The sequence below is a fragment of the Leptodactylus fuscus genome, chromosome 8, assembly GCF_031893055.1.
Source record: "Leptodactylus fuscus isolate aLepFus1 chromosome 8, aLepFus1.hap2, whole genome shotgun sequence".
NCBI classification, from domain to species: Eukaryota; Metazoa; Chordata; class Amphibia; order Anura; family Leptodactylidae; genus Leptodactylus; species Leptodactylus fuscus.
The window spans coordinates 15,112,862-15,125,903 of NC_134272.1; the positions used below are offsets into that span (position 1 = coordinate 15,112,862).

The window sequence follows — 13,042 nt, forward strand, 5'->3', positions numbered from 1 at the left end:
ATGTCACAGTACAGAGATAATACACACAGAGATGTCACAGTACAGGGATAATACACACAGAGATGTCACAGTACAGGGATAATACACACAGTGATGTCACAGTACAGGGATAATACACACAGTGATGTCACAGTACAGGATAATACACACAGTGATGTCACAGTACAGAGATAATACACACAGTGATGTCACAGTACAGGGATAATACACACAGTGATGTCACAATACAGGGATAATACACACAGTGATGTCACAGTACAGAGATAATACACACAGTGATTTCACAATACAGGGATAATACACACAGTGATGTCACAGTACAGGATAATACACACAGTGATGTCACAGTACAGGGTACAAATACATATTTGATAGATATATTGATAGATCTCACTGATCTGAAACACAAAGTAAGAAATGAAATATCTAACATACTATACCTCTATCTGCAAAATCCAGTAAGATGTAGATATAGAAAAGAGTGAGATATGGTTAGACCAGCGTTAAATTTTGATAATACAACATGCTCAAGTAAATTATTATAATATTGTTTACCAGTAACTATCTGTTTTAATGTGGCACCTGCCACAACGTGTACAAACAGTTTAAAGATAAATAAAAATATAAAAAATATATAAAAATTAAAAAATACCTCCTAGAAAATGCCTGGAGGTCTTATCCCAGGAAAAATGTACACTGACTAGAACAAGGATTCACCCACCTGGTTTGTCACACCGCGCCTCTGATTAACCGCTACCAGGTAACGCAGAACCAGCTTAGTGGCCTCTGTTTTACCAGATCCACTCTCACCACTGATAAAATATAGTAATAGAAAATGCTAATGTCATCAATAAAGTACGGAGAATATCTAAAATTACTGAAATAAGGCAGTTATATGTACAAGAATATAACTACTATAATACTGCCCTATGTACAAGAATATAACTACTATAATACTACTCCTATGTACAAGAATATAACTACTATAACACTGCCCAACTATGTACAAGAATATAACTACTATAATACTGCCCCCTATGTACAAGAATATAACTACTATAATACTACTCCTATGTACAATAATATAACTACTATAATACTACTCCTATGTACAAGAATATAAATACTATAATACTGCCCCATGTATAAGAATATAACTACTATAATACTGACCCTATGTACAAGAATATAACTACTATAATACTGCCCCCTATGTACAAGAATATAACTACTATAATACTACTCTTATGTACAATAATATAACTACTATAATACTACCTCCTATGTACAAGAATATAACTACTATAATACTACTCCTATATACAAGAATATAACTACTATAATACTGCTCCTATGTACAAGAATATAAATACTATAATACTGCCCTCTATGTACAAGAATATAATTACTATAATACTACTCCTATGTACAAGAATATAACTACTATAATACTACTCCTATGTACAAGAATATAACTACTATAATACTGCTCCCTATGTACAAGAATATAACTACTATAATACTGCTCCTATGTACAAGAATATAACTACTATAATACTGCTCCTATGTACAAGAATATAAATACTATAATACTGCTCCTATGTACAAGAATATAACTACTATAATACTGCCCTCTATGTACAAGAATATAATTACTATAATACTACTCCTATGTACAAGAATATAACTACTATAATACTGCCCCTATGTACAAGAATATAACTACTATAATACTGCTCCTATGTACAAGAATATAACTACTATAATACTGCCCCTATGTACAAGAATATAACTACTATAATACTACTCCTATGTACAAGAATATAACTACTATAATACTGCCCCTATGTACAAGAATATAACTACTATAATACTGCTCCTATGTACAAGAATATAACTACTATAATACTGCCCCTATGTACAAGAATATATCTACTATAATACTACCTCCTATGTACAAGAATATAACTACTATAATACTGCCCATATGTACAAGAATATAACTACTATAATACTACCTCCTATGTACAAGAATATAACTACTATAATACTGCTCCTATGTACAAGAATATAACTACTATAATACTGCTCCTATGTACAAGAATATAACTACTATAATACTGCTCCTATGTACAAGAATATAACTACTATAATACTACTCCTATGTACAAGAATATAACTACTATAATACTGCTTCCTATGGATAATACTGTGGAAAATATTCTTCAGATAATAAGTCACCTCCCAGCATTCTGCATTGGGTACGGTAAGTTCTCCGCTCACCTAATGATAATACACTGGTTGTGTTTGGCATCCATCAGTTTGGTGTAGGCTATGTTTGCAATAGCGAAGAGATGTCTGTAAAGAAATAATACCTTCATAGTGAGTAATCCATCTCTAGACGTTCAGTTTCGTTCTGATACATGGACATGTAAAAGGATTAATCTCTGTCGCCACCATTACCGGGAATGTACGGGATCACTTTATACAGACCTAATAAACCAGAGTACAGGCAGCTCCCTCTAGTGGTGGCTGTGGACTTACAGAATATATACAGAAACATGGCTGGCCAGCTAGCTGTAAGAGGGGACAGAGGAACTGAAATAAGACACGCAGGATCAGACTACCCAAAGTAAGACCACACATCGGCTTGTATGGGGACTGTATACAGTAGACAAAGCCGCGTTTCTTCATATTTCATTTTAGATGCTTTTGAACAATAAAATATGTTTGCATAATTGTATTTTCCACCAAGATGTCATACAGGGACAAAATCCAAGGTGTCCACAGGGAGCGGAAGAAATCTGCCATATTAGAAGGATGTACACAATCCATAAGAGGAGGAATGAAGACGACTTACGGAGGAGTTTCTCCCAAGGCCTTCCCTTCATAATACAACACATGGTCCGTCCCATAGATATTCAGCATCCTATATGGGTTTAGTGAAAGCAGGATGCTACCAATATAGGTCTAGGAGAGGGGAGGAGAGGTGTGTTATTGTCATCTTCAAGAAGGCTCCAGACCTTAAGATCTGTAAAGACGCCCGCCATATGTATACTCACATATATCAGCTCTCGATCAAACCTTTTTTTCAGGTTGAGGAGGACGGACGCTTCCTGTAAGTCCCTGTGAGAGGAGAATGGATCCATCACGCCATATCCCAGCGGTTCGTGTAACTTTGTGCTATACATAGAGCATGGGCGGGGATACCAAGAATACTACATAGAACCTGTATCTCATGACACGCCCCCTTAGGTCCTGCACCATCTATAGCACAGTGTGTTACCATAATATACAAGACCTTACCAACATATATTGAGGCCTCAGCGATACTCACTCCAGTTGAGTCAAGTCCTGGACTCCATTCTCATCCTGCTCTTGGCTCGGCCCGGTATTCTGAGGGCTCCTCATGGGTTGCATCTTGGGTAGATCAACAAAAATGTAAGAAGATTATCAGATTCAGGACAAGACATCCTATGTTGGACTGAGACTCCTTGGGTTCCTTAGCGGGATCTACTTACCCATTACAAGCTTATTCAACCACTGGTTACATGCAGTGTAAAGAATGGTGGTTGTAAACAACTGGCACGCCCCTTTAAGACAATTTTGCCTAACCACTTTGTACAAAGACATAATTCCATTCATAAATGCATTAAATGTAAATGTTCCTTGTGCAGAATGAACAGGGGATTATTCCAGTTGTCACCACTGAAAGCCTTGCATATTTAAAGGAGATGTCCAGATTTACAAAATCATAGCTGGTTGCTTCGAGAAACAGCGCCACACGTGTCTACAGGTTATGTGTAGTATTGCAGGTCAATGCCATTCACTTTAATAGACATGAGCTGCAATATCAGACGCAGTGGTGGGGCTGCTTTTGGAAAAGGGCAGCCATGTTTTTCTAATCCTGGACAACTCCTTTAAGATTGTTTCTAATATTCCTTCTACTTAAAGACAAATCCCCTGTCACTCAGGAGCAAGTGAAGAAAACTGCATGCCGTGCTGTCCTGGAGTTGGAAGATGGACGCCCCATGCCACCGTACCAGGGGACATGTGCCAACATGGTAGCCACACTAGTGTCCCCGGGATTAGGGTCCCTCCAAAGTCCCATATACTATCCTATTGCACCATACTACTACATTCAGTCCTATTGAGAATTTACAATCTCTAGATTTAGGGTTTCAGATGTGTTAGACTCTGTTCACACTACCACTATTTTGGTGCACATAGATGATATGTTATTATATTGTGCTGTAATTTTTTATTATAATAATGCACCAAAATTGTAGCAGATTTACATGCACCGCAACAGTCCTTTAATCCAGCCTCAAGCACATCTCATAGTCATTGACCGGTAATCCATCATCTGCAAGTAGATTTTATGCAAAAAAAAAATTTTTTTTGCACTTGTTTTTTTTTATAGCTGAGACAATCTAATCCTAAAAGTAATTTCCATCTCCTCCCTGACCATTGGATAATCCAGAATGTGCCATAATCCAGATTTTTATGCCTCTCTTTGATGTTGGTTGGATTGAAGGAGTTTTTGGTACATTGCAGAAATATTCTTTAAATCCAAAAAAAAAGTTTTGCACCGGTTCACCCTAAACATTTGGCATGTATGGAGAATATAACCCCCTCCACCTTTATAACCCATATAATAGTACTCAGAATATACAATGTATATACAGTAGTAGGTACATAGTATGCCAAATGAAGGGTTAAATCAACCAAGAACACAATGATATACTTAATATACTAAGTCTCACCATGTACCAGTCCCAGAGCTGCGTCGTATCAAATATAATGTAGGTGAATATATGTATATAAAGAATACATACCCAGGTTATATCGGCATGGTCAATATTACTATATACAAGAAGATATGTAACTACCAGCTGTTCATATAGAATTATATACAGTATATACCCAGGTTATACCGGCATGGTCCATATTACTATATACAAGAAGATGTATAACGTATACCAGCTATACATATATAATTATATACAGTATATACCCAGGTTATACCGGCATGGTCCATATTACTATATACAAGAAGATATATAACTACCAGCTGTTCATATAGAATTATATACAGTATATACCCAGGTTATACCGGCATGGTCCATATTACTATATACAAGAAGATGTATAACGTATACCAGCTATACATATATAATTATATACAGTATATACCCAGGTTATACCGGCATGGTCCACATCACTATATACAAGAAGATATGTAACTACCAGCTGTTCATATAGAATTATATACAGTATATACCCAGGTTATACCGGCATGGTCCATATTACTATATACAAGAAGATATATAACTACCAGCTGTTCATATAGAATTATATACAGTATATACCCAGGTTATACCGGCATGGTCCATATTACTATATACAAGAAGATGTATAACGTATACCAGCTATACATATATAATTATATACAGTATATACCCAGGTTATACCGGCATGGTCCACATCACTATATACAAGAAGATACAGTATATAACTTATACTGGCTGTACACATAGAATCATATATAGAAGATAGCCAGGTTGTATCGGCATGGTATAACCCGGTGGACCCTATTATAGTCTATGGGGTCGGGGGGGGGGGGGGGGGGGCCTCAGGTATCTGCTTTTTAAGTGGACGGGTTTTCCATCTTTTCGTTCCCATGTGGACCCGAATAAAGGAGAGGGGAAAGCTAATGTGCCCCTAGCGTCAGATGTACATGTTCCCTCCTGTGACCTCAGCTGCCAAAGCTTTGCCTCATCCATTTCCTAATTAAATATCTCCAGTCGCTTCTAAGGCCATGACTTGGGCCGGGATCAATTCTCCACATTTACATAAATCCCTTTGTGCGGTGGGGATCAGAGCACGACCTCCCCTCCGCCACTGACTCTCCTTTATGCCGTATAATAAGCCGTAAATCACAGTGTATTGTTCTCCTGTCAAATCATAGCAGATTGTAACCGATAACCACAGAGGACCCAGGGCACAGATTAGACTGCCGGGAGGAACAACCAAGAACGTCAGCAGCTAACACAAGACAGACACGGGGTTACCCAAAGTTTACTGAAAGCAATCTCCTATCTATCTATCTATCTATCTATCTATCTATCTATCTATCTATCTATCTCCTATCTATCTATCTATCTATCTATCTATCTATCTATCTCCTATCTATCTATCTATCTATCTATCTATCTATCTATCTATCTATCTATCTATCTCATAAAGAAGCACCAGATTTATCATACAGCCTGAGCCATTGTGATAAATTTGGCACATCTTGTGACCAACTTGTCTACCAGACTTTTTACATGGGTGGTCCAGATTTTTAACACTAGTTCCCTTCATTGTCCTGCACAACCATGTTTAAGATCAGCAGACAAAAGGGCAGAAATGTATCCTAATGATTTCTAAGGCCACTAGCAGGTTGTATAACACTAGAACACAAGATAAATAAGTAACCGTACCGTGTTAGTCATCGGAGGCCTCCCTCTTGTGCCGACCATTTGTTGCCAGTGTCTTGGGGATCGTGTGCTGCCATGTCTAATATAATTGGCAACCTTTTCTTTGGCCCTCTGTGAACCTCTTCTAAGAGTTTCGGTATAAGGCATACGCATGGGTTTATCTGGTGGCCACATTCCTGGCATCTCACGGAAATTCCCTGCATGGTGCCTGGGCCAAGGCCTTCTCCGTAGACTACCACGTCCTCTAAAATTTTCCATCGGATGAATTTGAGGCGTGACCACAGCATATCTTCCATTACCATCTTCATAGTCACCATCATAGTATTCTGTTGGATGTTTCGGTGGACCATGCCACATGCTTGGATCTCTTGGAAGTGGATACCGTGGGTGTGAATGGTTGGCACCAGCCAAAGTTGGAGATCCCCGAAATTTTAGATGAATACTAGATCTTCCATTGAGGGATCCATGGCTTGCTTGGTTCAATGACTCAGACATAAATCCACCTAAAGACTTTAACCCAGGCTGAGGAGAAGAAGGTCTTGATTGGCCAATGTTTCCAGGATAGGACATGGGGTTCCAGTTGGGTGGCTGGCTTGGTGAACTTCTCATGTCATCATGAGGATGTCTAATATTTTGTTGGGAGGGGGGTATAAAACTACCTGCTCCAAGATCTCCTCTCATAGAAAACGATGGAGACTTTGGCTTCTGAATCTGGTTACCTGCCATCTGGCCAAATTTTTTCACAAATGGATTTGAAGAAGCTTTTTCTGGAAGACGGCTGGCTACTTGGGGCTCTTCTCTGCGTAACATTTGTTGTGATGGTGGGGGACCCTGAGACATTCCAACAAGTGGCTGTCCAAATCGCTTCCAGTGTGGACTTTTAGCACCTGGTGCTGGGTCAGATGGTGGCATCATTGAGTGCTCATTGATGTCTCTATTTATCATGTGACTGCTTCCTTGCCTATTTATTAGTTGGGAAACTGGACCTTGAGAAGACCGATTTAAAGTCCCTCTCATGCTACCGGGTCTTCCCATCACTGGTGACCGTGTAGGATTAGAAAATGAAACAGAATTTGCAGAAGGCTCATAAGATTCTCTTGGTGCGTAGAAACCTTGCTCATGTCCTTGGGGTGCAGGATTTGGTGGCACTGACCTTGCAGCTCCTCTCATACTATTATGTCTTGCCATCAGGGGAGATCTTGGGGGATCATAAGAAGGTGGAGATTGTGAAGAACTTGCTTGAAATTCCCGGCCAATAGAATTGTCACTTCCTTGCCTTGAAGAGTTTGATAAAGGTCTTGGTGGATACAGACTGGAAGAACTTTTAATGCTGTCATATCTGTTCAATAGTGGTGACTTTCTCTGTTCAGATGGTGAACTAGATGTTCCAAACCTATTTTGTGGCCGTGGAGACATCATAGGTGACGGGTTAATGTTACCTCTATTAGGTGGCATCTGTGACATTGGTTGTCTTGATGCTGATGGATTTAGTGGGTTCATATCCCCAGTGCGTCTTAGATGTTTCATGAATGGATTCAATGTTAGTGGTTTGATTTCTCCTCTTGCCTCAGATTCATTCCCCCACCTTTGCATAGGATTCTTTGGTCGGTCAATGCCTTTCCCTACCATTCTTCTTCCTATTTGAGGGGACTTCTGTTGTGCAGCTTGACTTTCAGCATGAAAATTGGAACTTTCGAAAGTTTTTCTCATTGAGAGTGGCGATTGGGACATTGGAAAGTCTTTTTTTGCGAAACTACCAATTCTTTGGACCATTGGACTTGCTGAGGGCGATGTAGAGCCACTTCTTGAATTCAATGGTGGTTGAAGAGTTGGAGGACCACCATGATTATTTCTAAAACTGTTTCCTCTATTCATGGTAGGTAGTGGTGATGAGGGGACAGGACTCGTATTACTTGGAAATCCAACAGTTGGTGGATTGCTAGAACTGGAAGACCAATGTGTCATCCTTGTAGGTGATGGTGACCTTGGAAAATTTGCTTTGCCTAGCTGAGGTGAGGATGGCCTACCTCTCTGTCTGAAAGAGGAACGAACCTCAGAGAATTTCTGTCCATCTTGATTCTGAGAGAGAGTATTAGATCTGTTCAAACCAAATGCATTCATACTAGGCTTTGGAGAGAGTGGTCTCTGCCTTGTGGAAAGGTTAGGAGATGGAGGCATAGAGATTTCTTTTCCTTGGTTACTAAATTTTGGAACAGTAGAAGGCGATGGTGGGAATCTTTGCTTGGAGTGCTGTAAAGTAGGGCTTGATCCAGGACTTCTGTTAGGAGATGATAGGGTGGTTTTTCTGAAAGCATTTGGTGAATCCATACCGGCAAGTTTATGACCAAATCGTTTGAGGTATGGTAAGGTAGAATTTTGCTCATCTGCCAAATCTTTCTGCAACGACTCTAATCGATAGTCATTATTAGGATGCGGCATCTGAACTCTTTTTAGGGATGGAAGTGGAGACTTTGGTCTTCCTAATGGCGCCTCTGCAAAGGGATTCCTCGGGGGTGGAGAAAGGGGTTGTCTTTGAAACTGCTGCTCATTATGTTTCAAGATTGGCTTAGGGCTAAGTGATTTTTTCATAAACTGTCCTAAAGGACTCCCGAATGCTCTAGGTGAGTAATCTTGCAAATCTGGCTCCTGGTAATTGTCTTGATATTGGGGTGCATACCCTTTTCTTCCTATTGGTTTTGTAAACAGCAGCTTTTGCACTCCTCTCGCATGCGGCTGTGTAATATTTCTTTGAACTGACTTTGCAAAAAGAGATAGTCTTGGATTTCTAGGCTGCTGGGGCAGAAGCAATGATTCTTCTTCACCATCTTCTTCATCTTCTTCTTCATCAAAATCTGTAAATGAAATATGCGGAGAAGGAGGTAATGGGACATCTAACCTCTCTCGGCCAAAAAGTTTTACCTGTGGTCTTGGGAACAGTTTATATTTCCTCTTTTGAGATAAGCTTGAAGAGTCTACTACTTGTTCTTCTGATTCATAGTATGGAGGATTATTTTGTTCCATTGCTTCCAGATCCTCTTGTTCCATGATATCATCCATCGGTTGGGCATATGGGTTTAATGGCTCTGCATATGGGGATACCATGTAGCCACCGTTGTTCATTGCACCCTGGAAGTTATTATAGCCATCTGTTTCTTCCATGTCAGAATAAGGATGTTGTCCATCAAAATAACCAAACTCACTCTCACTTTCCTGAAGGTCATATGGATTCATTGGATCCTGAGGATAATTCATCTGATCCCCGTCATAACCATATGATGAATATGCATTGTGTGGATGATGAACATCTACTTCATATTGAAAATACGAGTTCTGGCTCTTTAGAAGGTGACTGCCTTCATCGTAATACTCCATGTTATCTTGATATGAAGTGTAGTCATCTTCCATAGGATACCCTGAATAATCATCATACTCATCATCTACTCCACCGTATTCTGAAAACTGACCATTATGTGCAAATGGAAACTCCTCATCTTCATGGTAGAATCCATTGGGATCAAAACCGTATTCTTCATTGTCGTAGTTGTAATACTCTAATGTGTCATCATGTCTTCCAGGCCCTTGTTGTAAATATCTTTGCGTTGGGAATCTTTGGTGTCGATAGGCTTCAAAATTCTTAGGATGTCCATAAACATCTTCATTTTGGCCATAGAATCTGTGAGCGCCTGGAAACCGTTTCAGATTCGCCCTATATCTGTCAAGTTCCTCCTGGGAAGGAATAGGCAACTTTTGTGCTCCCATCCTAGTAAGCCAAGCATCTTGTATAGCTCTCTCGTTCTGAAAGTATCTAGTTTTCTTGGACAGAAATCTTCTGGTCAACCAATTGGCAGCTGCTGATACTTTAGTAAGGACTTTAGCTTTAGGTTTGAATTTAACTTTTGCTTTTTTTCGACCAAAGAACCCTCCGAACATCTTTCCGGGTCCTTTCTTGTCTGTAGGGTCAGGTTTTGGAGCATTACCTCCTAATCTAATAAGTAAAAACGAAGGCCTTGATTTGGACCCATCACTGGCTGGATTAGGTTTTGGCAATGGTTTCTTGGAGCTCTTCCGTAATCCCACCATGAGTTTAGATGTTTTTTTCAACATTGCGGCTGACTTCTTTTTCTTATCAAGTAGAGAAGAAGCGGCAAACTTATTTCTTAAACCCATGAATAGTTTGGATGCCGTCTTGAAGTGACCTTTCTTCGATCTTTTTGGTTTGAGCTGGCTGAATTTCATAAACATCTTAGATGTTGCCTTCAGACTCTTCTTTTTCTTCTGAGGAGGAGCAGCTGCTGCTTTTTTGGCCGCCAGTCCAGCCATGGCCTTGGTTGCCCCTTTCAGTTGAGCTCTTGATTTTGGTCCCGTTACTTTTGCATCTTCTGATTCCTCTGCTGCTCCTTTTCTACCTTTACCTTTGTTCATCCCAGCCACTGCTTTAGAAGCCCCTTTTAAGGCGGCCACACCTTTTTCTCTTCCTCTCCGACCTCTAGCCGCCGGTACAATATCTTCATCATCTTCTTCTTCCTCATTTTTACCACGTTCTACCTCAGAGACTTCCTCCTCCTCTTCTTCCTCACTTGTTATTTCTTTCTTGCCTTTCTTGGCATCTTTCCCTTTCTTCGGCTCATCTTTTTCTTTACCTTTACCCCCTTTCTTCTCATCTTTGCTTTTAGGGTCAGGCTTGGTGGGTGATGCTCTTCCACCACCTTTCTTGGCTGGTTTTGCATCACCTTTTTTGCCACCCATAATAACTTTCCAAGCTCATGCTAATGCTCCCATCTGGATACTAAATGGTGGAACTTCTGCGCCGTCCCTGAGATTATATGCGGCAGTGCACTGTTCAGAGTGGAGGCAAACAGGAGATCTCTAACTCTACGAACTGAAATGCTCATGCTGTTAGATGATACGGAGAGCGAAATAAAATAGCAACGTAAGCGCAACCAATGTCTTTGCCTTAATTAAGGAAAAATACTCCGTGCTTCTAGGTGGATGCGAGAGCAATGCATGATGCTCATGAATACCAAGATCACTGCAGTCAACATCTTCAGTTACCTTGATCGTGTCGTTATGTGGTATCCAAGTCTCCCATCCTTGGTTCCCAAGAAAAGTCCTTTCTTAAGATGTCCCTTCTTTGCAGGAATCCACCCAACTCTTCTCCAGTTTACGTCTAGAAAGTCACATTCCAGGGAAACCGATAGATTCATGTAAGTCCAACATTCTTAACAGAGACTTGAGAAATCCAGCGACTCTCGGTATAAGTCCTGGGGGGATTCCTGTTACATTGTCATCAAGCCGTAGTGACGCTTCTGCAGAGCACTGAGAAGTCGGAAGCCAAGATATAGTGGCCGTTCTCTTGTGCTGTAACACTATATTCTTGGCTCAGTTTAATATGAATAATGCAAGTAGCCTGTACCATTCCTACTTTACCGCCCTGAGACTTTTCCAACGACAGGACTTAAGTGCTAAGACGCGAAAACCCGAAGGAACCATGAGGAGGCCATGTATTAACCCTTTAATGGGTGGTACAATTCAGTAGTTTACAGAACATAGCAAGACATGGTAGCGACCAGATCTAACTTACTAATGCAGAATTGTGGGCAAAGGTATAAGTTGTAAAAAGATCAAATATATGTGTATATATACTGTATATACTGTATGTACTGTATATATGTGTGTATATGTGTGGCCTGTATTGCATGAGCATATTGGTAAGCACACTGCCATATTGTATTCAAGAAAAAAAAAGTTAATAAGTCCTAACACTGATATCTACAAGGCAGGAACCCAAACGACATAAGGGTACATTCACACATGCAGGTCTTGATCAGAATCTGTTCAGGTTTTATAATGCAGTTTTTGAAGACTTTTCACCACCTCCGCCAACTCCAACTTGTTGCATCCTTCAACAGGCGCTGCTCCACTGATTCTGGCACAGTTGGAATTTTTTCTCTAGCCCCCACCATTCCTGAGCAATCACTGCTGTTAGTTTCAGCACCAATTGTAGGCGGTCCTGGGCTGCAGCAGGTGGTCTGAGACCGCCCACGTCACGGTAGAGAACATAATGGTACTGAAACTAACAAAAATGATTGCTCAGCAATGGTGGGGGCTAGACAAAAAATTCCAACTGCTCCGGAATCAGTCTAGCGGCGCCTATTAAGCAATTGAAGTTGGTGGACATGGTGAAAGATCCCTTTTACATGTATAGGGAAGCACAGAAGACTCCTGGGTCCTGAATTGGTCCAGTCAACTAAAAAGGACATTTTGATCACCATGTTTTCTAAGAAATTGCTAAGTTTTCTCCAAAAACGGTGCCATTTTCCACAATTATGCACCATTTTTTATGGACTGTACACAGTACCAAGCACTGGGGGCTATTATACGCTTTGTCATTTTTCTAATACCCTCTTAATAATTTTCTGCCGCGGGTAAGATGTGAAAAATTTATGAAGGCCATGGATTCAGGTCTCGCTTAATTCATACAAGTTTAATCAGAGATGTTTCCAAATTTGTCTTTTGTTTTGTTTGCAGAGATCGATTTCTCATCTCAACAGGAAATA

At 40.1% G+C, this 13,042-nt stretch overlaps 1 protein-coding gene across 1 annotated transcript in view; it reads right to left on the bottom strand.

The window, feature by feature from the left end:
* MYO15A (myosin XVA) overlaps positions 1-11,231 on the bottom strand; it is a 46,162-nt gene extending 34,931 nt beyond the window's left edge. Inside the window, exons 1-6 of the mRNA XM_075285304.1 lie at positions 6,489-11,231; positions 3,338-3,420; positions 3,063-3,126; positions 2,861-2,970; positions 2,284-2,358; positions 722-812 (exon numbers count right to left, since the gene is read on the bottom strand). Of these exons, the coding sequence (XP_075141405.1) occupies positions 722-812; positions 2,284-2,358; positions 2,861-2,970; positions 3,063-3,126; positions 3,338-3,420; positions 6,489-11,231 (5,166 nt within the window). The remainder of the gene's footprint in view (positions 1-721; positions 813-2,283; positions 2,359-2,860; positions 2,971-3,062; positions 3,127-3,337; positions 3,421-6,488) is intronic.
* Between the last annotated feature and the right edge of the window lie 1,811 nt (positions 11,232-13,042).